Consider the following 27,879-nt stretch of genomic DNA (forward strand, 5'->3'; position numbering starts at 1 on the left):
TATAGATTTTTCTACTGTATTATTGATTGTATGTTTGTTCATTCCATGTGTAACTCTGTGTTGTTGTATGTGTCGAACTGCTTTGCTCTATCTTGGCCAGGTCGCAGTTGCAAATGAGAACTTGTTCTCAACTAGCCTACCTGGTTAAATAAAGGTGAAATAAAATAAATAAATAAAATATTAATCTGATTACCGGTATACACAATAATCGCATTATCGTGTGCATGTAAACGTACTCTATGATGGACAACAATATTCAATGCTTGTCACTGATTTTCAAGTCCTGAGCAAGTCCTAAAAAAGGTCSTGAGTGATGTCCTGGGAACGTACAGGGAACTAGACAAAGGTCCCACAGAGAACATTCCCTTTGGACAAAATGGGAACGTCGCTGAATGTCCTCAGGACATCCCCTGTTTGCTGGGATGCTATATTGCATGGAAATGAGACTATTGCTTAGTCTGATCAACTGTAGGCTACAGACAACAGCAGCTGCATAGTCTAGCCTACTATGCTCCCTGTCCCTCTGGCCAGGGTAAACAAAGTGGCAATGTTGTGAATTTATAGCCCATTTGTTTGTGAGAAAATGTGAATGGGATAACATTTGGTTTATATTCAAATTCGGGCGTACTAGGTTACCTAGAATTGTTCAGTCCATAATGATTAACTGGAATGACTCAATAAACACAATAGCTGACAGACTGTGAGTTCATTTTTTATTAGGCCTACAGTTGCATAGGGCAGGACTACAGGATGCAAACCTGCATAAAGCAAGCTCAGCCCTGTGAGTCGTATTGTCCAATCATGTTGCTTTCTCTGTGTCTGTGTTTAGGAAACCCCCAAAGTTCTTCTCTAACATATAATTCACATGATCAAGTACTAGTTTGCTGCCGTTTAACAGGGTTTTCATCCAGGAGTTTTTTAAAACCATGTGGGCTGATGAGAAAAACTCTGGTTCCATAGCCCATATTAAACCTTTTTACAACAGATGAATCATGTCATACCATCAGTGGAGGCTGGTGACTTGAAAAATTGAGGAGGATGGGAGACCCACGGAACACACGGAGACCACCAAGTGTGTTTCAAAAATCATCCAAGACTAATTCCTTAAACCTAAAGCATTTAATAAAGACATTTATAGTACAATATTATGGGGGATGGGAATGAGAGGGCTACTTATACCATGTTGGGAAGGGATCACAGCAGTGATTGAATGAGGGTATGAGGCATGAGTTGAGGTGTTCAGAGGCTTGACCAGTGCTGGACAGGATTTTACTGGGAAGACAAAAAACAATAAGACAACACACTACACAGTTAGACAAAAGAGCTAAGAATGAGTTAGTCCAAGCAAGGAGTAAAATCCTTGATGTGTTTGTGTATGTGACTAACTCTACATACAGTAATGAGAGAAAATTGATAAGGGTACTCACAGTGCTTGGAAAGGAAACATTCAATGTGCCAGTGGATGAGCGGGCACATGAGGCRTGGCTTCAGTTCATGTCAGGAGAGAGTTGACAATGGTTGAGGAGTCATCACCTCCTAATCAGGGAACATGAAGGGACTTAGCTGTAAATACAAATAGCAGATACATTCCATTAGAGCGGCGCCATCGTAGGTTTGGACAACGAGTTTCTCTAAGAGCTTAAACTCAGACATCTCAGAATTCACAAAGTTAAACACAGACTGCGCATCTCGCCCACTTGAMACATCAAAGCAGCTCAAGAAACGTTCCTGAATAAAGCCCTGATCATCCACRTACCTGACGATAACTGACAACTGCAWGCAGACTGGTGGCACCAGAGGTTCCAGAGYGGTGGGGCAATTTAAACCTCCTAGGGCCTGGAGTTKTTCCTTATATGTTAACCTAACTAGGAAAACTCTGGACCCTATAAGGTATGACAGTGATTAATCAGTTGTAAAAAGGTTTTATRTGGGCTATGATGGGACCAGTTTTCCTAATCAAGTAACATGGTTTAAAATAACTCCTGGCACTGGGGGGGATGAACCCTTTCAAACTGTAGCTACCTTACATTTGTTGACATAAATTATATTTAGATTAGATTAGGAGGGGGATTTCCTCTACCCAGACAAAGAGATAACAACTGATAGACAATGGAACTCACAGGGCTGAGCTTGCTTTATGCATGTTTACATCATGCAGGCCTATGCAACTGTAGGCCTTGTAAAAAAAATGACTCACATCTGCTATCACTATTATGTTGATTCATTATTTCAAGTTAATAATTTTGGATTCAAAACGTATAGGCAGCCTAGCCAGCCCAATTTTGAATATAATCTAAATTTGATCACGTTCACATTTTCTCCTGACGCACAACTGGACTATAAATACATAACGTTACCAATTAGTTTACCCTGACCAGATGGACAGGGCACATAGGCTGTATGCAGCTGCTCTTAATAGTAGYCTACAGTTGATCAGACAGAAAAATKGTCTCGTTTTCATCCCATACAGCAWGTCAGATCTCTGATGTTTAGGTGTGGCCTAGGCTGCTGCAACATTTATGTCATGAGTTTTTGCYTGTGTCTGTCCGGAGTGATTATGTATCATCGTTGTCAAATAAATTACGGAGGAAAGTGCAAAGCCTACTTGAGCGCACGTGAAAAAATGTGCTGTGTCAACCTCTTTAATCTAACTTTTAATGGATGACGCGACGGAAGCTATCAACTCATTCTGAATTGTTTTCGACATCCCAGAAAAGATGTTCAGCATGTAAAGAATCTTAATGTGCAATTACAGGCGGCTTGATGAAAGGCTCTCTGTTAACCAGCTATACTTTTGATACCAGGTGGTGTTGAACGCCCTCACCTTTTCAGCCTTCTTCATGAAACTGATCTCAGGCAGAGGTCGACCCTCGCTTTTAATTCACACCTTTTTCATTTGCCCCAGAGAATGAAAGAGGTTCTTCAACAAAAAGTCCACAACATTTTCGGCAGTGTTGGGACATTCTACCATTCTGGTGGAGAAAAATGCACAATGACGCTGGTAGCTAGCTAGCTACTGAAGTTAGCAAGGCAAATTTAAATAAATTGCACTAACGATACAAAAATAAAGTTCTAAAACCAAGAAAACAATGTATAATATACCTCCTCCGTCTCCTGTAATTTAAAAAAACTCATTTGAATTGAATAATTTCCAAAAATACTCAACTATCACTCTTAATCTCTTCCAACAATGTCACCAGGTTTCTCAACACATACAACCCCCATAATGCTCTGTGGCACAATCCCAATACAACACACAATGTTCATTCTCTGATCCTACATCTATGATTGGATGGACAACATGTCAGTTCATACCGCAAAAGCTTTGATTGGTTGGAGGACGTCCTCCGGAAGTGGTCATAATTACCATGCATGTCTATGAAAGGGGGTGAGGCCTACCGGCCTCCTAGGTTTTGTATTGAAGTCAATGTAACTAGAGGAGGATGGACCATGGTGCTAGCCCAGACAGTGCTGTTGAAGTTACTGTCGACCTTCATTGCAAAACAGTGTATTTTAACCAATTATTTGGTGACGTGAATATTTTTAGTATAGTTTTACCTATAGAATTATAACTTTAAGGTTTCACAGTAGGATGGTCCTTTCCTCCCTCGAAAAAAATTATAATTTAATAAATTTTTCGATTATTATTAATATATAATTTGTACCAATTTTGTGATTACGATCTTGTCTCATCCTTGCAACTCTCCAACAGGCTCGGGAGAGGCGAAGGTCACGTCATGGACCCCCCGCCAAACCACGCTTCTTAACACCTGCTTGCTTAACCCGGAAGCCAGCTGCACCAATGTGTTGTAGGAAACACCATTCAAATGACGACTGAAGTCAGCTTTCAGGCGCCCGGCCTGCCACAAAGAATCACAAGAGCGCGAAGAGCCAAGTAAAGCCCCCCTCCCAGCCAAACCTTCCCCTAACCCAGACGACGCTGGGCCAATTGTGCACCGCCCTATGGGACTCCCGGTCACGGCCAGTTGTGACACAGCCTGGGATCAAACCCCAGGCTGTAGTGAAGCCGCAACACTGCGTTACAGTGCCTTAGACCGCTGCGGCCCTAGGGATATTGATATTGATCATTTAAAAAAATTMTATAAAATAAATGGAATTATTTATATCACAAACTGTATTATCGATATCAAAAATTTGAATTTTTGTAAATAATTTTTTATTATCAATATCAAAAATGTGCTTCTCTATTGAATCCTATGGGGAATTATTTATATAAAAATACCATTATTGATACCACTAGCAATAAACTGAAATTGTTCTCCTGGTTCTCACGTTCTCACATTCCTGCCCATCAGTCAGTGGCATTCTCCTGTAATGATGACTCATGATTGGTAAGAAGTTCCATCCTAACCATGAATCAGTGGTTTTGAGAGAGATGACCCTAGCATTGAATTATGAGCATCTGATGAAGTTGCTCAGGAAATACATTTTAGTGTAGCCCCCATTAGACAAATAAAACGTTCTAATGCTGTGATCAAATATTTTGGGTATCAGTGTATTACAGTGTATTTTGCATATCACTAGGAGTACTCCTGTATCTCTGAATCTGCCTAAATCCTCATAGTATGGCGGATGAAATTCTTCCAGTGTAACAGTGACTCAGCATATTGGTCAACAGCCTCTATTCATGCTCTCTCTCTCTCTCTCTCTATCTTCCCATCTCTCTTTTGACACACACTCTCTCTACTCTTTCTCTCTCTTTTCATTCTGACATTGACAGTATTTTTTCGTGTGGAATAAAGCTAAGAGCGGGGAGAAAAGGAGTAAAAAAGAATGACGTTTGTCAAAAAATGATTGTTCTCTGTTACGATCTTATTAACCTGAGGCAATTCTAGGCTACCGTACAAGATTGGTAAAATTACAAACTCATCTTCTTCTGTGCTGGCTGACTTTTTTAGAGGACATCCCTCCCCCTTCTTCTCCCTCCTACCTATTTTGTTATTGTACTTTTTACTCATGGTGCCACTGCCAACAGTAATGACAGTAACTTCCTCTAGCTTTACAGTCAGTAAAGCCTCTTTGTTTTTATGCCTTCGTCTACTGCAGGCTAGCACCTGGACAGGAAAGGGGCATGGGTTGCTGCCAGACTGGAGGACTAAAAACAGAGGATTGTGTTTCTCACCTACCTCCTTCCTTCTGCTCTGCCAGCCTTTTCCCATACCACCTGAGACCCCAGTCCATTGTGTCAGCCCCATTTTCAGTGGTCACATGTCAGGCCTATCTCCTTCCCTGACCAGACTGTTTTGGTTCTGCCAACAATACCACATGCATAACATTACTGCTCACATTTAGACTGGAGATTAAGTCACATTGTACTGTGTGCCAAAGTAACACAACATGAAGTCAAGGAAGTCTCAAGGAGCTTGGCTGTGGTCTTTTGCTTTGCAAATAGTTCTCAAATGGCCAAAGCAAGTAAGCTCAAGAGATACAAAGACAGTCATACTCCTTGTCTTATGTCAGAGAGTTTTTTTTAACCTTTATTTAACTAGGCTAGTCAGTTAAGATCAAATTCTTATTTACAATGACGGCCTAGGAACAGTGGGTTAAACTGCCTTGTTCAGGGGCAGAACGACAGCATTTTTACCTTGTCAGCTCTGGGATTTGATCTTGCAAACATTTTGGTTACTAGGCCAACGCTCTAACCACTAGGCTACCTGCCTCCCCTCAATGCTTTTGTCCAATAGCAGTGAGTTAGACAGGAGGAAGGTGAGTGTGTGTATGCGTGAGTGTGTGTACACGTCTGTGATATTGATCAGACTGAGACAGATAGATCCCCCCCCCCATGGGAGAGAATGGCCTAAATGATGCCTCAGAATAGAAACCACTTCACCTTATTATCTGAACACAAAACCTGTCACCATGGAAACTACTAACAGCCAGGACCTTAAAGGACAAGGATGTTATGTTTTCCATAGGACCAAGATATCTATATAAGGTTAAAGGGATACTTTAGGATTTTGACAATGAAGCCCTTGATCTACCTTCCCAGAGTCAGATGAATTCGTGGATACCATTGTTATGTCTCTGCGTGCAGTTCAAAGGAAGTTGCTAACTAGCGTTAGCGCAATGAGTGGAAGTCTATGGTAACTGCTGTTGCTGACCAAGCAAATCCAAAATCCAAAAGCCGTTTATGTTCCGTTAGCCTCTATAAGATTGAGCAATTCAAGATTTCTGCGTGTGTATATGTCCACACAGGATGTGTGAGCTTTTCAGTGACAGTTGGTGACATGTAAGGYAATGTGTGTGTGTGTGTGTGTATGCATGTGCAGCATGATAATTGTTAATATGGTAGGCGCGCTCATGTATGTGTGTATGATTGTGTGTCTCAGGGGGAGGGCGGTGTGTATGTGTCTGTGTGTGCGAGCGTGTGCATGTGCAGCGTGCGGGGAGGCCAGTGTTGACACAGAGGCGTCAGGGTCAGTGAGGTCGTCTGCATGCAGTTGTGATACGCGCAGGGGGGGGACGCACAGTGGGTTTGTGTACAGACGCTCCATCCCCGAGTGTGTTTTCATTAGAGGCGCCCTGCTTCACAAAACTCTCACAGCACTTACTCTTCACGCTGCTCTGGCTATCCAACGCACCTCTCTCGCAGAGTATCACAGAGGAATGCACAATTTCACAGGGACACCACGATTCTTCGAAACATCACTCACCCAGTTGGGGGGTGCAACAAAGACAAAGCCTGAGATAACACAAGCCAGGGCGGAGAGGAGAGCCTCCTACTGCTCTCTCATGGCTGAATTGAAGTTTCTAACTGTTAAAAGGTGCCTTTCCCACCAATGTGTATCCTTGAGAGGTGGGTTCAAAGAGGGCTCTGATTATTTTCTCAGTATAAGCTAACCTGGAGAATAGTGGCACCCCGACAGAGACTGCCTACTATCAGAGACGGTGCACCGTTCTCCCTGACATTGAGATTCTGTCACTTTTTTTACGAATCCAAAAGCATGCCTTTGAAAAGACTATGTGGGGAGATCGGGTCAGGTCTCTCTCTCTCTTTCTCTCTGTATCAGGGATGAGGGAGGGAGAGGGAAGGATAGCACAGATGTAATTTTCAGGGAGGTGCTCTTTTTGAAAGACTGTGATTGGTTATATTCTGCCCCACATTTTCATTGAATATAGGTAGAGAATATGGTGACTCACAGAGTCAATGGTTCAATATGTCCAGATGCCTCCATCTTCCCTCTAACACACAGATCTACTCTGCTTTGGACTCATATCACTTTAATGATGTACTGTACTGTATCTATACCTTGCACTCTCAGCTCCAACCACTTCCTACTGCTTCAAGTCCCCAAGACACGTCTCTGAACTATGGGGGACCCAAGCCTTCATGCTCCCTTGCTCCTCACCCATGGAATACTCTCCCTGACCATCTGAGAGCTGCTCTATCACTCTGAACTTTTAAAACTGGCCTTATAAGAGTCTAAGTCATTGGGGGAGGGGGTTTCTAAGCTTACATATATATTTTTTTAATATTGTCATACCATGGATCATTTAGCTATTTGATTTTGAATTTTAGGACCCCTTTAGGTATCCCCCAAAAAATTACAAATAAATGATTTGATTAAATATTGAAACTATGAAATAACACATATGGAATCATGTAGTAAGCAAAAAAGTGTTCAACAAATCACAATATATTTTATATTTCAGATTCTTCAAAGTAGCCAACCTTTGTCTTGATGACAGCTTTGCACACTCTTGGCATTCTCAACCAGCTTCACCTGGAATGCTTTTACAACAGTCTGTAAAAACTTTCCACATATGCTTGAGCACTTGTTGGCTGCTTTTCCTTCACTCTGCGGTCCAACTCATCCCAAGCCATCTYAATTGGGTTGAGGTCAGGTGATTGTCGAGGCCAGGTCATCTGATGAAGCACTCCAGCACTCTCCTTCTTGGTCAAAAAGCCCTTACACAGCCTGGAGGTGTGTTGGGTCATTGTCCTGTTGAAAAACAAATGACAGTCCCACTAAGCGCAAACCAGATGGGATGGTGTATCGCTGCAGGATGCTGTGGTAGCCATGCTGGTTAAGTGTGCCTTGAATTTGAAATAAATCACAGACAGCGTCACCAGCAAAGCACCCCCACACCATCACACCTCCTCCATGCTTCATGGTGGGAACCACACATGCAGAGATCATCCGTTCACCTACGCTGCGTCTCACAAAGACACGGCTGTTGGATCCAATAATCACAAATTTGGACTCATCGGACCGAAGGACAGATTTCCACCAGTCTAATGTCCATTGCTTATGTTTCTTGGCCCAATCAAGTCTGTTCTTCTTATTGGTGTCCTTTAGTAGTGGTTTCTTTGCAGCAATTCGACTATGAAGGCCTGAATCACGCAGTCTCCTCTGAAAAGTTGATGTTGAGATCTGTCTGYTACTTGAACTTTGTGAAGCATTTATGTGGGCWGCAATTTCTGAGGCTGGTAACTAAGCAGAGGTAACGCTGGGTCTTCCTTTCCTGTGGCCGTCCTCATGAGAGCCAGTTTCATCATGGTCCTTGATGGTTTTTGCGACTGCAGTTGAAGAAACTTTCAAAGTTCTTGAAATTTTCCGTATTGACTGACCTTCACGTCTTAAACTGTCGTTTCTATTTTCTTATTTGAGCTGTTCTTGCCATAATGTGGACTTGGTATTTTACCAAATAGGGCTATCTTCTGAATACCACCCCTACCTTGTCACAACACAACTGATAGGTTCAAATGCATTAAGAAACAAATCAAATTGAGATGCAGACTTGAGAGTCGTCCCAAGCTTCTATAGCCACAAAGTCATAAACCCCACCCATATCTACAATTTCTCATCTTACATTTTTATTTTAAACCTAACCCTGACCTTAAATTAAGCCTGAAAATATATATTTTTGACTTTGTGGATGTGGAATCTGAATTTGTGACCTGTGAAATCTGACTTTGTGGCTATAGAAGCTAGTGAAAACCTTGATTGAGGAGAAGCGGCACACTCCACATTTTCATTTGTGGAGGCTTTCCAGACAGACAAGTGATGGGCAGTGGGGTTCATATATTGGTCCGTGGGTTCCCCTGGGCATGTTCAGTATAAAAACGTTTTGTAACGTTCAGATATAAATGCCACGAATAGAACTGACATGATTCCTTAGAATCAGAGGCATGTTTGTTCTACAATACATTTACTGCAAATTTAATAAACAATTTTGTAAGCTTGTCTTGCTGTTCATAAGAAAAAAATGAAATGTCAATCATTTTTCTTTATTGTGGTAACGTTAACGTTAGAGAATGAAGACAATTGTCATGCAATGCCCTCTGAAGCAACATAGATAATTATAACTAATATATTGATTATGTGTAGCGGAGAAAAAACCTGTATGCATATGGATGTGTGAGTGTCTGTGTGTTAGAGACCCCCAGAATGCTCAGATATAAACTCCCATTCACCAGCTCTGCAAGCGTTATAATGTCAAAATACGTTTGTTGATCACCAAATATGGAGTTTCACTGAGCAACTACTGTATTTTAATTTACTCCTTACGGGCCGGTATGTACTTCCAAAAAATATCTAAATAAACATTTACAAGCAAACAAAAGTATGCCAATTCGATAGCTACAATCGCTCATTACTGCCACGAACAGGTTGGAAGCCTACAACAGCTCAATACATTGGAGGTGCCGAAGAGGCATTTTTGAAGTACACACCGGCCGTATAACGGGAGTAAATTAAGATAGTTACTGTTGTACTGGTTCAATGGATACATGGCTATGTAGCCAATCTGTGTATGGACCCTAAAACGTTTGGTATGAAAATATTAGTTCAGAACAGTTGTTTTAATTGCTTCCATGGTTAATCATTAATACCCCTAGAAATGGCAGAAAATGACAGAGTGACGGATCAAACTGCAATTGAAAGTCCTGCTTCAGTAGCCTCCTTCACTCATGCTGCCAAACATCCCCTTATTTTAAGTGTTTCTAAAATGGAAAAAACGATTGTAACCATTTCCATGTTTGACCGCTAGGTTTTATTGGTATTACGACACCTCCACTGTGGGGTTCTGAAACACAGCCAGAGGATGGGTATATTACGGCACATAGTTGTTTTGCGGTTCTCGTTTGTTGCTCATGGTTGCCCTACGTATTTGTTGCATGAGATATATAAGGAAACCTATTAGTGCCGCCAGTACAGACATTGGTGAAAAACACAAGGCTCGTCGTCAATGAATTGCGTGGTAAACTATCCTTTGGAGGCTTCTGCTGTGCACGAGTGATGTAGGGATGTCCCATTCCCTATGGTTATTTATCTCTCCCTAGTCCCTAACACTTGTTGCTCCGTTTTTGAAGGACACTCGCCCACCGAGGGACACTCGAAATTCGAGGGGGAGGGCTAAAATGAGTATTGGGATTGAGCCAATGGCCTTGTTCGAGAGCATCAAAACCACTGCAGGTGGGTGCCGACTGACTGATCTACAAATCACTTTGCATCATAAATAATGACTAAATATTATTTGCAGATCAGTCTGTCAGTCACAATTTATCCATGATAAAATGTGGTTTTGAGCCTCTCGAACACGGCCAATGGCTTTCAGTTCTGTAGCCTTCAAGTGAGTGCCTAAGTTAATATTTTATAATTGAAATTAAACTCTTTATGACAATACATTTCATATATCATAAGGACATACTTTGACAGCCTAGTTTTACCCTAACACAGTGGTCTGAATCTCCTGGTTTGCAGGCACATCGGGCAGGTCACATTATGCTGGCTTGCAAAGTGATATGTAATTCCCAACCGTGGTCAGGATATCCAATTTGTTCTACTTGTAATCACCCGCAAGCTGCATTTGGAATGACTGCCAAGGTAAGAGAAATTGATAAATGGAACTAACTAAACCATCTTCACTGGAACAACCATCTCAGTAACGGATTGTATTAGTTTAGAAAAATGTATTTTACGTATCTTTGTGTAGCATAAAATCAATACATTTTCGTGCATACAAAAACACACATTGAAACCAAAAAATCTAAAAATCAACTGGCAATAGAACATGCTGGGAAATATGACAATGACAGGTGGGGTTTTTCAGTGTGTGATGATTGTACCTTCTTTATATTCAAAATATTGGGTACAAAAATGTACCATTATACTAGATTATCTGCACATGTACCCTAAAAGGTACCACACAGTACCATGTTATATTATATGTGTACCTTGAAATGTACATTATGTGTATTTTAATATTTTTGTACCCCTGGGAACAATACTGTACCCTAACCGTAACCTTTTTTTCTGAGCGCGAATGAGAAGTTTAATGGGCTCCTGAGTGGCGCAGCGGTCTAAGGCACGGCATCTCAGCGCAAGAGGTTTCACTGGTCCCTGGTTCAAATCCAGGCTGTATCACATCTGGCCCTGATTTGGAGTCTCATAGGGTGACGCCCAAGTTTGGCCAGGGAAGGCATCATTTTAAATACGAATTCTGACTTGCCTAGTTAAATAAAGAACATTATATATATATATATATATCACTGAGGCTAATGCAATCCAGCCCATCTTGTAATTTAGGGCAGTGATAGGCTACCATGCAGGATTGAGAAATACTGATCTAGGCCCAGGATGATATCCTAATTTTAGTGTATTTCTAATTGCTAAAATGTAATTCATTCATGTCATTTAAACATGAACATAAAAATATGCATGATTTAACTGCTCATTATGTGTTTACTTATTTGTCCATTTGAAATATTTGAATTGTGCAGTTATGGTTTAGAAAATGTCAAATGATATTGCTCCCGTTATATTAGATTTGTACAATTATTTTGGTATTAGGACAGATGGCCTAGGTTAAACGCCTCTCAAAGCCTCTGATTAGGGATGGTTGGGGGGCGTCACCCACCTGCATGCATGAGCCCGCCCCTGTGTGACGTCCTTACCAACGTGTCTATTGTCGTGGAGAGATAGCGCGGGTCGGGTTATAAATTACGCAAGGAGAGGCACAGCAACACACGGACAACCGGGGTCATTTCGCTAAAATACAAGCCCACTACTACCGCCAACAGCTGCACCAACAGATCATATAGTCAAACGAACGTACATTTTCTTCATATAAGTATTTCGTTCCTTTTTTAAGGTACACTCAGGGCGCACAATGGCAGAAAATATAGACATGGAGGGGAAGGCATCCAACGGAGAAGCGCATCTTGATGAGCCGGTAGCCAACGGACTCCGCCACAAGAAGTGTTCCAACGAGACAACCGTGGAGAAAATCAAGAGGTTAGTCATGGCCAACTTGCTWGTGATTCTCACCGTGGCCGGGGTGATCATCGGGGTGTTCATCGGACTTGGCGTGCGCCACATGGAGCTGAGCAGGACACAGATCCTCTACGTGGGCTTCCCCGGCGAGCTGCTCATCCGGCTGTTGAAAATGATCATCATCCCCCTGGTCGTGTGCAGCCTGGTGTCCGGGGCGGCCAGCATCGACCCCAAAGCCCTGGGCAAGCTGGGCGGCTGGGCGATGATTTTCTTTTTGGTCACCACTTTAATTGCATCAGCCATCGGGGTGATCATGGCGTTCATCATCTCCCCCGGATCAAACACCGGCTCCAAGCCGATTTTATCGGATGACGGCGGGCTGCCCCAGGCCAAAGAAGTGGTGGACTCCTTCTTGGACCTGATCAGGTGAGATCAGTGGCAGGGGTGGTGACTTAGGCTAAGCTAAAGGGGCAGACAGGCTGATGTGGCATCTAACCATTTGGGGGTAGTTCACTGAAGTGGCAGCGCGCGTGCCTTGTTTTGTTCCCATCCTTTTTGTCATAATGACAAAGTGCTCACACGTGGCAGACCCCTTAGCCAACAGCAAGCTAATGAACCCACTGTTTGAATTTGAGCCGGTCTCCTTTGGATGTCGCCTCATCCCCCAAATTAGGCATACATTCCCATATATGAATTAGAAAACCCGAGCAAAGTAGTCTGGCTGCACTTTTATTGTCTTTAACACTTTACAGTCAGTGCTCTCTTGCTGGGTCAGTACAAATAAGGTCTCTTGAAACTTTGAAGGGGGTACTGTCGGCCCTGCTTTCTGGGATTGTTGGTGACACCCCCCCCCCCATCCAGTTTAATTAAAGGCACAGTTTCCCCAACCGGCCGGGGTTCCCTTTGCTGTGCGCCCAGAAAAGAAGGTCGCATGCCTCGGCCAAGTCCACACACCCGTGCCATCATAGCGAGACCGCTGAGAAGGTATCGGTGTGCTAACGAGCTACAGTAGTTGCTAACTATACTAGCCGCCAGCCAATGAATTCCTCTTGCTGTAACATGGGGGAGTAGTTGCATCAGCTCATGATGCAGCAGGTTTAGTCCTCGAAGTTTATTCAGTGTCCAACGACAGATGGATGTTTTGACCTGTCCCCTCTTGTCATTCCAACCCTCGTATCATCAGAAAAGTACAACCTGTTTAGCCTACATACGTGATATTATGTAACACGTGTATGTGCTTAGKACAAATAAAATACACGTATAGGAAACAATTTAACGTTCGTCGTAGTGTGTGTGGGCGGTAGTTCTGAGTAGGTTTTGGGCTGACCGCCTTCTTTCTAGGAATAGACCCATGTATTTCCAAAAATGGGCAGTACATTTCGTTTCAGCCGTGTTTTTAGTCAGACGAGGAACGATATCTTGAACATTCCGTTCTTTCTTGGTTTACCAGACTTCAAATAAAATTGTATCGGTCACATACACGTGTTTAGCAGATGTTATTGCGAGTGTGGCGAAATGCTCTTGCTTCTAGTTCCCGACAGCGCAGCAATATCTAACAATGTTTGGTAGTGAGTGGAAACGCCAAGGGGATGCTTCATATGTATACATCCAGTGACATATCTGTCTCATTGTTCTCGTTGCTTCTACTGCTTTGATGCCCTAAAAGCCTCTCAAGCATATGAGTAAAGTCATTTTGACTGGCCGGGAGAGCATAATCTCTTCTAAATGGTGAGCAAAAGTTGTTAGTGGGGGAATGTGTGCGTGTGTGTCTAGCCACTCCCTTTGCATTTCTATTTATCTAAAAGATGACCTACCTACTTCTACGCGCTCTCACTGAAACCTCACCATGCAGTTGGGATTTAGGAAGGAAGTTGTGAACAGTTTGTCACAAGTCTCATGTTGGCACGTACAGTACTCAAAATATACTAGGAACGTGGCACAGTCAGTGGCAGTCTGCCCGTGAGCCCTTACTACAACAGAACTGATATCATAAAACATACAACTTTTACTGGAACTTGGGWGTTGTAAACCATCTCGGTACACTGCTGTTCCGTAGCATCAGGTTGCGCTACAGAGTTAGCCCCGACAGTGGCTGTTAACAGGAGGTACCCAACTGTCAAAACGTCCTTTGTGCACGTGTCACAAAATTCCAGCGCCACAGGCACATCATAGGTGAGGGGAGTCATGCTTCCACAAGGAGTTGGCCACTATGTGATCTTTTAGAACCCAAACATCTTGCCAATCATTTAGCCTATCACATGTTATGCAACAATTGGATAATAAAGAATGGCCTATTCTCCAGGGCTCGAACTGAACTAAAGGACCCTGTGTTTTCGGGTAGGATTAGAAACTTGACTAGACCACGCTCAATCTACAGAGAAGTCATTGTTKATGGTGTGCCCTCTCGGCTTTTCACCATTAAAAAGAGCCTGGCTCAGGTTATTTACATTCATTTGGAGGCCCATTCTTCACAACCTAAATTCGTCCCATGTCTGTTTCTTCGGGTTTATAAAAAGAAGCACATGTGGCGTCTCTAAATTGACGCCATGCAGTCAGTCTCGAGACTCCTTGAGATGTAGTCTAGTATGGATTGATGCCAGTTTCCACAAGCGGCTTCCTTCTTGTAAAACAATTCGCTAGCAAGGCAGATTTACTATTTTGCTCTATCTGGCAGAGGAAGGCAGCCAAAAACACCACCCCATACTCAACCTTTAAATCATTTATGAATAACACAATCTTTTTTTGTCAGTCAGTTGCTCTGTTCCTCCCGGTCAGCATTATGGGTGACCTCTAAACCTCAAAATTCATTGTGATGGTGAGAGTGGGAGGCTACTTTCCAAAGTCCTTCTCAGCCTTCAGCTAGTCCAGACCCCTAGGTCCCAGTCCAGGAAAAAATCCTAAATACACTTCAAACTGTTAAACTCAGATTACACAGGTGGGGGTAATTGGGTAATGCATATGCTTTAGTTCATAATCCTTCTAATTCCTTCACCTATAGCTGTCGTTATGACTTAGTAACTCGCTCTTTGCATAATACGATCTACAAGTTGCAACAGGGTGGTCTCTCCTTCCAAATCCAACACATAAGGAATCCACTCGTTTCTAAAACATTGTGCTTTTATTTTCATGTTTTAATTCGGATTAGTCTTTCTTGGATGCGTGTGGCTCTCGGCAGGGAATCAATGAGAAAGGTTGTCAGTCTCGGGAGGACACACACAGACACACAGAAAGGCCACAAAGGATGATGGTTAATTGTGCAGCTTGCGTGACTTATGTGGCTCATTATAGCGACCACTCTCTGTTGGGGTTCCGTTTCGTCAACGGCAGCGGCCGGCCTGAAGAGCAGTTCACGGCGGAAACGAGGAGCCCTTTAAAGTATGCACGCTCACACACTGTATTTCACTCCCTCCTCTCTCTCGCTCCTCCGTTCTCTCTCTCTCGCTCCTCCGTTCTCTCGCATACATACTAACACAATATCACAAACGGTTGTGGCAGGTTCTTGTAGTTCTCGTAGTTACAAATGAACTCAATAACTTACCGGCTTAAATGAAGGTCATAAACCAACTGAAGTGGGATACGGCATCACATTTCCCGACCAGGTACGATAAACCCTCCCTCCCCTTCACATCCTGGTACACTTTGCTGCTTATCTCACAAGAGGTTGCTGGCACCTTAATTGCGAGGATGGGCTGGTGGTAATGGCTGGAGCGGAATCAGTGGAATGGGATGCCCTTGGATCCGTTCCAGCCATTATTATGAGCCGTCCTCCCCTCAGCAGCCTCCACTGCTGGTCTCCATCTGGCTTTCATCCGTTTCGCTTTCCCATCTGTCAGTTCAACGCTTCGTTCACAGGTGCCCCTATGCAGGCAGTGTTGTATCACTTATTCGTTTACTGATCAAGGTTTGATGTGCCAGTAACTCATTTACGTGGAATGACTGGTAGTGTCGGTCTTCAGTTGAAAGGATATGCCCTTTGCTCTTACTGACCTACCTGCAAGTCATTGTCTGTCCCGTTCTTGACTTATTAGTCTAACCCTGAGACTAAACACACCGACAAAAATACAGGACAATGGGCCGTAGCTGTAATACGGAGACGGCATTTAAGAGCTAGAGAGAAGGGCGGTGCTACTATTCACTCGATTTGAATGGGAGGCAAGTCAGTTAAAAAKCCTCGGGACAAAATAATTGGTCTGCAGGAACAAAGAAAGGCGGAGGTAAAGTATCAGGTGTTGCGTCAGCCCCCCTCCCTGCCCCCCCTCCTGTAACATGCCTCTACAGTTCTCTCTCTCTCTATGGCATTTGGTTCACCTACCTGAGTAGTATTTCAGGAGTGTCCAAGACAGAGAAGGTGTGTGTTATTATAATTTTTTTATACCTTAACTGACTTGCCTAGTTAAATAMAAATTCTTATTTACAATGACGGCCTATCCCGGCCAAACCCGGACGGCACTGGGCCGATTGTGCGCCACACTACGGGACTCCTAATCACGGCCGGATGTGATGCAGCCTGGATTCGAACCAGGGACTGCAGTGACGCCTCTTGCTCTGAGTTGCAGTGCCTGAGACYGCCGCGCCTCTCGGGAGGTCTTTACTATCTGCATCAGTTAGCTGCGTACAGCCAGGAGGAACCCACGGTTTCTCATTGGTTTGACCGGGGAGAGCACGCCAACAATGCTGAAATCCCCCCCCCAGTAGGGTGTAAACACAACACACCCAGCACCACTCTTCACATGTACCCAGAAGATCAGGCAGGCTGTGTTGTGTGTATTTATGCTGTTATACCAGCCCCTTCGCTCATTACAAAAAACACCACGGTTATGTAAATACAGTACCAACCTGCTATTACACTAGCGTGTACACAGCATTGATGGCAAAATGTCAACTGCACATTTTTACAGTAATATGACAAACGGAGGCGTACGCACAGCTGGACGCACGCGCACACCGCATGCCATAACTGGACCCTGACAGAGATACGGTTTAATATGAGCGCTGTTGCACATTCAAAGTAGTTTGTCTTGGGTGTTTGGGCATAGATCCGGCTGCCACACGGAACGTTTGTGTTTTGTTTGAGGGTGTTTCTGTACTTGTCAGGATGGGTGTATTAGGCCTACGCCTGCAGCCCTGTTAGCTTTCTCTTTCTCTGTCTCTGGTTTATTCCAACCATCACCCAATGTTCCAGCGTCTAGCCGCGTTAATTTAGCTTTAATGGCCGTGGTGGCATTGGGTTGTCATGACACGGCCTACCAGGAAGTACTAAAAGGAAATGGGGGGGGGGGGGTAGGTGGGGTCAGCCGGGTATTAAATCTAAACGGAGATATGTGGCCAGCGTCCAGCGAGTTTCGGGCAGGCAGACGGTTGTGCTGTTCCGGAGCGTCCGTTGAAATTTGACACCCACGTTAACGTCACTGCTTCCTGTTTCTGTGGGACCTTCACTCCCTGCCAGAGCAAGATTTTTTACATGTAACCTTTATTTAACTAGGCAAGTCATTTCCGTTCCCCTTTTTTTTTTTTACCAAGTCCTGCGACAGCCATGGAAATGGAGTGTTTTGAATTGACAGGGTTTGTTAGACTGATAGACTGATAGAGGTCACCTTCCTAGAAATGTGGTTTAAGGGCAACTTCTACCTAAACTCATTCTACCCTCGGTCACATGGTTGCGACCATTTAATCCCACAAWGCATTGTTTCCTGACGCGCCTGTATTCAGGTCAGAAAGAGCTGCAGGATAAAAACATGAAAGAAGTTCATCCCTTATTAATCTAAATCCATATGGACGTTGACTGAGAGTGACATGTGGGGGGGGTGACTTAAGTGCCCTGAGGACAGTTGGCATATATGTGGCTTTAAGGGGTGGCGGCGGGTGTGGTACTGTAACTCCACTGGGGTGTGTCTGTGCTGTATTGTAGAGCAGTAATCTGCCCACCTCTCTCGGTGAGGTCTGGGCATGAAATCCCAGCCGCAGCAGTTTTGGGGGCAGTCGGCGGATTAAAATTCGTCCCGCTATTTCCACATGACAGAACTCGTGGTTGGCTCCCTCGTGAGGCGTCGGTGCCCAAGGGTATAGGCGCCGAGTTAGCATAAAGGGATCCTGGAAAGATAGCTTAGAAGTTAGAACAAGGAGTTCAGTTAGTGGTTGTATCCCGTGGGTTGTTACCTTTAGTCACAGACCTAGGATCAGTTTACCCTTCCCAAATTCCATTTTTGTAATGATAGAGATAAATACCCATTGATTTTTGAAGAATTTAATTTAGAAATGCCTATTAAGCTTAGTTCAACTGTTGTACCCCATCAGAACTCAAAATATAAGTGTATTTTATTCCAATGTTTGTAAACAGCGTGAATGTAAACATACACTGAATAGCATCAGAGAATGGTTAAAGCTATGTGAACGGTCCGTTCCTGCATCCATAGCTGCGTATGCTTTTGAGTGGTTACATTTCTTTGGCCTCATCCCCAAAGCTTTTTAGACAAAACAGCGGCACGTAGAATGCTTAGTTACGGTTTCAATTAAGGAATCTCGTTTTAACCATTAAAGGGGGAAACTCCAAACTGACCATAGATGAATGTCTCGTGGCGACTTTTACCTCTTGTAGAACACCGACGGGTCCCTGGCTCTCCGTATACTGTTACTCACCAGAAAACAAAGTCAAGCCAATACATTTAGGCCCTGGCTGTCACACCTACACTAGCACCTGTGCCTTCAGAGATGAAGTGACTGAATGTTTCCCTTCCTGTAATCCCCCCCCCCCCATTCTGGTTTCGAAGCTGGGATTTCTGATCATCATTAGGGTCACTGTCAGCACAGCTGGTGCCTTTGTAGTGTACTGAATGTGTCTCTTTGTTCTCGCTTCCAGAAACATCTCCCTCCAACTGGTGTCTGCTGCCTTTCAGTCTGTGAGTGTCCTCTTGTACTGCACATACAATAGAACGAGAGAAACGAGACTTAAAGGAATAATCCACTCAAAACTATTTTGTTAATTCCCCCCCCCCCCTCATTAGTCCGCTGTTGATACAATCCAATTTTGTTTGCATGTCTAATCACATTTTCAAAAGACAGGGCTTCAAAAAGCAAAAAGTAATTTGCCAAGTGATGCAAACGCGTCATCATGATGATGTGGCAAGTTACAATTGGCTGTTTGAAAGTCAAATATCTTAAAACTTGATTGCTGACATGCAAAACATTTCAAGCTTTTTATTTTGAAACCCACATAATTAGTTAGTTAACCGAACATGTCTTGCATCAGTGTACTAATGCAATATGTCCCTCTCTGTCTGCAGTACGCTACAGTTACAAGTTTGTGACCAAGAATGGCTCTAATGGCTTGCCAGCATCACAGTTGAGAAGGTGCGTTGACTTAAATGCCGAAATTAGTTTAAATCTATATAGGATGTCACATTTGACTTTCTAATATCCATGCTGTTGACAGTTTGAACATGTCTAAAATGCATATCACGCTGACTGAGTTAATTGTGTGTGTTGAGTGGCTAATGAATGTGTGTGTGTCTAGGTTCCCTTTGGCACGGACCAGGACGGGTATGAACATCCTAGGACTGGTGGTGTTTGCCATAGTGTTTGGTATAGCCCTGAGGAAGCTGGGAGAGGAGGGAGAGATCCTCATCAAGTTCTTCAACTCCTTCAACGAGGCCACCATGGTGCTGGTGTCCTGGATCATGTGGTAAGGGAGACGTTTGCCCAGCAGCACTGTAGGGAACAGATCTGGGTGCGAGAGAGGATACGCGGATGATGTGTATGTGACTTTTGCCACCCCGTGTTTGTTCTCTGTCACACGTCAACTCGTGATTGTACTAATAATATGGTATTTAAATAGTGTTTTTCAAGGACCTTAAGTCACTAATTGTTGTATTTGTACTTGCTTGTGGTAATATTGATGCATATTTGTTTTTTAAAATTGTATTTGTACTTTGGACCGCGTCCTTACAAATTCACAATGGTAACCCTCCTCTCCCTCTCTCCAGGTATGCCCCCCTTGGAATCATGTTCTTGGTAGCAGGGAAGATCGTGGAGATGGAGGATGTGGGCACGCTGTTTGCCAGCCTGGGCAAGTACATCGCCTGCTGTATCGTCGGCCACGCCATCCACGGCCTGCTGGTCCTGCCGGGCATCTACTTTATCATCACCCGCAAGAACCCCTACACCTTCCTGTGGGGCATCTTCACTGCTCTGGCCACAGGCTTTGGGACCAGCTCCAGGTACGGTTGTAGTCACTAGATCACCATACTAGAGAGGATTAATTACTCTTTTACCAAGGTTGCTCTGTACCGTACCAAAAATGCTCAACTCCATTACTATGCAGTTAAAATACAATTATTCAAGTGATATGTAACAACATGTTACCAAAAGTGTTACAGAGAAAAGAAACATTAGTAAATACGCCAGAACAGAAATTAGCCCTCTTACACACACACACACACACACACACACTCATGCTCTCTCGCTCTCTCGCTCTCTCTCTCAGCTCTGCCACCCTGCCCCTGATGATGAAGTGCGTGGAGGAGAACAACGGCGTGTCGAAGCACATCAGTCGTTTCATCCTGCCCATCGGGGCCACGGTGAACATGGACGGCGCAGCTCTCTTCCAGTGTGTGGCGGCCGTCTTCATCGCTCAGCTCAACAACATCCCGCTCAACTTCATCCAAGTCTTCACCATCCTGTGAGTCCCGCTCTCTCTAGTCAGTTTGATTCGGTTCAGTTTGATTCTAAGGGGCAGTTGTGTTGGGTAAAGCGGAGCAAATTCAGATGTAGTAGCTATATACAGTTGAAGTCGGAAGTTTACATACACTTAGGTTGGAGTCATTAAAATTCGTTTTTCAACCACTCCACAAATGTCTTGTTAACAAACTAAAGTTTTGGCAAGTTGGTTAGGATATCTACTTTGTGCATGACACAAGTAATTTTTCCAGCAATTGTTTACAGACAGATTATTTCACTTATAATTCACTGTGTCACAATTCCAGTGGGTCAGAAATTTACATACACTAAGTTGCCTTTTAACAGCTTGGGAAATTCCAGAAAATGATGTCATGGCTGATAGGCTAATTGACATCATTTGAGTTAATTGGAGGTGTTCCTGTGGATATATTTCAAGGCCTACCTTCAAACTCAGTGCCTCTTTGCTTAACATCATGGGAAAATCTAAAGAAATCAGCCAAGACCTCAGAAAAAAAAATTGTAGACCCCCACAAGTCTGGTTCATCCTTGGGAGCAATTTCCAAACGCCTGAAGGTACCACGTTCATCTGTACAAACAGTAGTACGCAAGTATAAACACCATGGGACCACGCAGCCGTCATACCGCTCAGGAAGGAGACACGTTCTCTCTCCTTTTTTTATTGAAGCAACTTTGGCACAAAAAGTGCAAAGCAATCCCAGAACAACAGCAAAGGACCATGTGAAGATGCTTGAGGAAACCGGTACAAAAGTATCTATATTCACAGTAAAACGAGTGCTATATCGACATAACCTGAAAGGCCGCTCAGCAAGGAAGAAGCCACTGCTTCAAAACCGTCATTAAAAAGCCAGACTACGGTTTGCAAATGCACATGGGTACAAAGATCGTACTTTTTAGAGAAATGTCTGATGAAAACAAAAATAGAACTGTTTGGCCATAATGACCATCGTTATGTTTGGAGGATAAAGGGGGAGGCTTGCAAGCCGAGGAACACCATCCCAACCGTGAAGCACAGGGGTGGCAGCATCATGTTGTGGGGTTGCTTTGCTGCAGGAGGGACTGGTGCACTTCACAAAATAGATGGCATCATGAGGCAGGAAATGTATGTGGATATATTGAAGCAACATYTCAAGACATCAGTCAAGAAGTTAAAGCTTGGTCGCAAATGGGTCTTCCAAATGGACAATGACCCCAAGCATACTTCCAAAGTTGTGGCAAAATGGCTTAAGGACAACAAAGTCAAGGTATTGGAGTGGCCATCACAAACCCTGATCTCAATCCTATAGAAAATTTGTGGGCAGAACTGAAAAAGCGTGTGAGTAAGGAGGCCTACAAACCTGACTAAGTTACACCAGCTCTGTCAGGAGGAATGGGCCAAAATTCAACCAACTTATTGTGGGAAGCTTGTGGAAGGCTACCCAAAACATTTGACCCAGGTTAAACAATTTAAAGGCAATGCTACCAAATACACTCAATTAGTATGTAAACTTCTGACCCACTGGGAATGTGATGAAAGAAATAAAAACTGAAATGGATCATTCTCTCTACTATTATTCTGACATTTCACATTCTTAAAATAAAGTGGTGATCCTAACTGACCTAAGACAGGGATTTTTTTTACTAGGATTAAATGTCAGGAATTGTGAAGAACGGAGTTTAAATGTATTTGGCTAAGGTGTATGTAAACTTCCGACTTCAACTGTACAAGCATACAAAACAGACTTGTATAAAGCTTGGGTCAACCTTGCTAGGCTTATTAGGAAACGCTGTGCTCTTGAGTGGCTAATTCTCTATGTCCCGCCCCCTCTGTCAGAGTGACAGCCACAGCGTCCAGTGTGGGAGCAGCAGGGATCCCCGCGGGGGGCGTGCTGACGCTGGCCATCATCCTGGAGGCAGTGGGACTGCCCACCAGCGACATCTCCCTCATCCTCGCCGTCGACTGGCTCGTGTGAGTACCTCATGTTGCAGTTCTATTGGAACGGCTCTTCCATCATCAAGGCCTCTATAATACTGTCATATACATGTCATAACAGCCATGACCGTTTGTGTCTGCTTCACACACTTGACACAGCATTGACATGACATAATAATACATATGGCGACCACCCCGGGTTTGAATGGTTTAACCGTAATCGGACTATTGTTTCAGTGACCGTACCTGCACCATTCTGAACGTGGAGGGCGACGCCTACGGAGCCGGGCTACTGCAGTGGTACGTGGACCGCTCTGACAAGCCCGGGGAGGGGCCGGAGCTAAGCGAGGTGAAGACGGTGGAGGGCACGCCCGCCGTGCCGGAGCACTCGCCCCTCATCGAGGAGAAGGAGAGCAGGGGTGCGGGCGACGAGACGGCGATGGCGGCTCGCGGCTCTGGGAAAGAGTCGGTCATGTAGATGGTTCGCTGCCGGGCCTTTTTAGACTTCCATTTAAAGACGACTCCTCTCCTTGTGTCTTCTCTCTTTCTAAGCGAGACTGAGAGATCCGGGTGGGGGGGGGGTAAAGGAGCGCGTGAGCAGAGGCTGTTCAGATTTGAAAGTGACCGTGTTTTTTTTAAGGACTCTAGATTGGAATCCTTTGAATGCTGATTTCGTTCAGAAGAGCTGGCCCTGACTTCCTTTCTCTTGTAAATATTTATAACAGTAACCAGCCTTGAAAAGGCAAATATCTCCATGTTTTCTATATCATAGCCGCATGTACAGTTTGTTTCTCTGTGTGTGAAGTAGCCTGCACAAATTCTCACTGTACTCTGTGAGAGTAGATGATGAAAATTCCAAAGTTATCACACAAGATCCTCTGTACTGTATGATGTACCAAATTAAGTTCAATCCTAAATTATGTTCCACTGCTGGAAAAAGGACTTTTCTCACACAAGAACTGTGGCTCTGCTCAATGCTTCTAATCTGTAGCTTTTTTTTAATCCCAAACAGTGTCATTTCAGTCAGTCTGGGGCTGGCGTCCATGCCAAGCACAAGAGGGTTTGCACAGTCCAAATGTTCTCACAATGGTTTTACAACGTTAAACGAATGTGTGAGAGGTGTTGCAATAGAGCGCCGATTAAATTACTAGAGGGGAAAYGTCATTGCTCCAGAATGGGACAAAATGGCAGCCATTTTGGTCAGGGAGAAATCCAAAAACAGTCATTGGAATGAATGGCAGTAGAGGCATAGGTGATGCATTTCCTGCTTTTACTTAWGCAGGGGGGAAGTAAGGYATGTGATGCATCATCAATTGTGCTATAGAAATACTGATTTGAGCTCGTGTATGGCTGTGGATTGACTGCATTGTTTGAATAGGAATGTTGGCATATTAGCAGTTAATTTGAAAAAATGTATAGAATCATTCCTCAAACTGTCTGGCTAGCTAGCTAATACACACATGGAGTGCAGATCAATTATTTTTGTTTTACACTATATTATCACAGCACTGGCAAACCATGAAGGCAAATAGTGTAAAAAATGATGAAATTCTATTTGTCTCTATGGCAAAGGTGTATCTTTTAAAGCAAGGGTTATTGACTGTAGGCCGTTTATCAATTTGTGTTTATTTCATAGCTTTTTTTAATGACCTCTTTTTTTTTTATATGTATTTCTTGAATCCGATATACTTCAAAGCAGACGAGGCCAGTGGCTGAGTAGGAACATACTCGTCAGCCTCTTTTTGGGTCAGTTCTACTGTTTTAAGTTGTCTCCAAACTGGCTTCCCTTCATCAAGTGAAGAATGTACCTTACCCAAATCATGAACACGCCTTTTTTACATTTTTTTTTATTTGTAGACTTATTAACGTTATTTGAAAGTTTATTTTTGCTAGTTATTTGATGTTTTAATAATTTGTTGGKAATAGCTTTTTATACTCAATGTTTATCATTCTGCACAGAGCCGCCTGAAAACCTTTGGCGAGACAGCTATTTTATTTAACTAGACAAGTCAGTCCCCATGGGACTCCCGATCACGGCCGGGATCAAACCCGGGTCTGTAGTGACACCTCTAGCACTGCAATGCAGCGTCTTAGTCCGGTGCGCCACTTGGTTCCTTTGCCCCAGTACTATTACCACTTTCAAAGCAGCAGCACCTACGGGCCTGTTACCTGCGTTCCAGTTCAACACTTACCTGCTCTGTCACAGTCTACCAACTGTCTTCCTGAGCAAAAATAAGCGACTATAAATCTACTCGCTGAGCTTATTTATTTTAGGGAAAGTGATTTACAACGGTAAACCTTCAATAGTGAACATACTAGCAATATGCTGGCTACTGGTGATAGTCTGYAAAAAGAAAGTAACAAAAAAACACTTTTGAGCATTCATCTTGGCTATCTTACTGTACTAGCCAGGTTGATTAAGCAATAAGGCCCGRGGGGGTGTGGTATATGGCCAATATACCATGGCTAAGGGCTGTTCTTAAGCACGACACAACGCGGAGTGCCTGGATACAGCCCTTAGCCGTGGTATGTTGGCAATATACCACAAACCCCAGAGATGCCTTATTGCTATTATAAACTGGTTACCAACGTAATTAGAGCAGTAAAAATAAATGTTTTGTCATGACCGTGGTATACGGTCYGATATACCACGTCTGTCAGCCAATCAGCATTCAGGGCTCGAACCACCCAGTTTCTAAAATCTCTTTTGGAACACAATTGTCTTARAGAGACAACGTCCTATTTTGAGATGTAAAACAAATATTCTCAATGACGTACTTTAGAGAAAATAAAGGAATGCAATTAATACAATGCGGTTCTAAAGAATAAAGTAATGGCTTGCATTGCAAAATGATATTAAACAGATTTTTTTTATACATATAATAACTAATAGCTGCATGTAGAGAGAAAGCGTACCTATGGGCTCTGCATGACCCCAGTGCATGTGTTCTTTAAGGGCCAGTCAGGCCTAGTCGGGCCAGTGAGATAAAAGCTAATAGGCCGTCATTGTAAATAAGAATTGGTTCTTAATTAACTGACTTGCCTAGTTAAATAAAGGTTCAATATCATGTTGGACCCTGCCATAGCCTATGAATAGAACCCAGACCATGACCCGGTTCATGAGATTAGGAAAAACTCCAGGCACCAGAAAAGACACCTATGAATTATTTTGCTACACTACTTTTTTACAGGGTATTTGGAGTGCCGTGTGTATCTGTGTGTACGGGTGTATGTGTGGTGATGGTGGATGTGTAGTCAGTCACCGTGGTTACATGATGACATAGTTGCTAGAGCTGTAGAGAACCACGGTTTTGCTCTGAAATTACTCCATTATTTCTAGAAATAAAATACGTTTTTTATTAATATTCACTTGTTGACTTTGCATCTTATTTCATATTTCTAAATAATGTATAATAATACTATAATCTATGCCATTTAGCAGGCGCTTTTATCCAAAGCGCCTTACAGTCATGCGCGTATTCTTTTTACAGCCGCGGGAATCAAGCCCATTAGCATGGCGTTACAAACGCCATGCTATACCTACGGAGCTACAGAAGACCTAATGGTAATGGCTGTGTACGTAAATATTACAAAGGTTGATGTATTAGGAACACCTTCCTAATATTGAGTTGCAACCCTTTTTGCCCTCAGAACAGCCTCAATTCGTCGGGGCATGGACTCTACAACGTGTCCAAAGCATTTTCCAAGGGATGCGGGCCCATGTCGACTCCAATGCTTCACCCAGTTGTGTCAAGTTGGCTTATGTCTCAAACTCAAACCGGTGTGTCTGGCATCTACTATCACACCCCGTTCAAAGGCACTTCACCCTCTGAATGGCACACATACGCAATCCATGTCTCCGTTGTCTCAAAGCTTAAAAATCCTTATTTAACCTGTCTCCTCCCCTTCACCTACACTGATTGAAATGGATTTCAGTTATATCAATAAGGGATCATAGCTTTCACCTGGATTCACCTGGTCAGTCGAGGGCATTTTGTACACTCCGTGTATACACTAGGACACATTGTGACTAGGCCCTCCGGACAAGACAAGTTTGTCAGGTTGTAGTTAATGGCGATGCCCATGAATGAACATAGCACCAGGTAGTCTGTGTAATATGTCCTGCCTCCATGAGGTGTTGACGGAGAGACATGTGCTTCTATTCATTCTAATGGAACTTCAGACATGCCCCTGGCTATCGCCTTATCTCTGCTCGCTGGTCACCATAGCAGCACCCACCTGTAGCACGCGCTCCAGCAGGTATATCTCACTTGTCACCCCCAAAGCCAATTYCTCCTTGGCCGCCTCTCCTTCCAGTTCTCTGGAGCCGGTTGACTGGAACGAACTACAAAAATCTCAAACTGGAAACACTTATCTCCCTCACTAGCTTTAAGCACCAGCTGTCAGAGCAGCTCACTGCACCTGTACATAGCCCATCTATAAAGAGCTCAAACAACTACCTCTTCCCCTACTGTATTTATTTATTTTGCTCCTTTGCCCCCCAGTATTTCTACTTTGCACACTCATCTACTGTCAAATCTACCATTCCAGTGTTTTAATTGCTATACTTCGCCACCATGGCCTATTTATTGCCTTTACATCCCTTATCTCACCTCATTTGCTCACATTGTATATAGACTTATTTTTCTACTGTATTATTGACTGTATGTATGTTTTACTCCATGTGTAACTCTGTGTTGTTATATGTGTCGAACTGCTTTGCTTTATCTTGGCCAGGTCGCAGTTGTAAATGAGAACTTGTTCTCAACTTGCCTACCTGGTTAAATAAAGGTGAAATAAATAAATAAATATATAGACCTTTCCCAACACACACACAATGCAGTCACCAACATTACAATATTACATCGCCTACCTGGGTTGTGGACACAGTACACAGTACACACACACAAGTTGGGAAAGTGCCCAACTTATTGATCCCACACTAAAAGGTGTTGAGAGGGTTCATATCTTTTGATGAGGTTCAGTGCTATATGGACCCGTTAGTGGAAGAAAAGCTGGCATTAGGTTCTACAACTG

At 43.5% G+C, this 27,879-nt stretch overlaps 1 protein-coding gene and 1 long non-coding RNA gene across 2 annotated transcripts; one reads left to right on the forward strand and one right to left on the reverse strand.

Annotated features, from left to right (window-relative positions):
- Positions 1-706: 706 nt before the first annotated feature.
- LOC139022790 (uncharacterized) lies at positions 707-16,285 on the reverse strand. Its single transcript, XR_011473826.1, has 3 exons — positions 15,778-16,285; positions 1,428-1,563; positions 707-1,272 (listed from the first exon to the last, which is right to left on the reverse strand). It is a non-coding gene; the product is annotated as an uncharacterized lncRNA (long non-coding RNA).
- On the forward strand, positions 11,955-26,207 carry LOC111949462 (neutral amino acid transporter B(0)-like). Its single transcript, XM_023966669.2, is given in 10 exon segments — positions 11,955-12,665; positions 19,096-19,139; positions 19,520-19,567; positions 19,570-19,586; positions 19,750-19,773; positions 19,775-19,917; positions 20,219-20,452; positions 20,719-20,913; positions 22,744-22,878; positions 23,080-26,207. Coding segments are annotated over 10 exon segments (1,611 nt in total). The 5' UTR covers positions 11,955-12,135; the 3' UTR covers positions 23,321-26,207.
- Positions 26,208-27,879: the final 1,672 nt, after the last annotated feature.

This window comes from Salvelinus sp. IW2-2015, linkage group LG22 (genome assembly GCF_002910315.2).
Source record: "Salvelinus sp. IW2-2015 linkage group LG22, ASM291031v2, whole genome shotgun sequence".
Lineage (NCBI taxonomy): Eukaryota > Metazoa > Chordata > Actinopteri > Salmoniformes > Salmonidae > Salvelinus > Salvelinus sp. IW2-2015.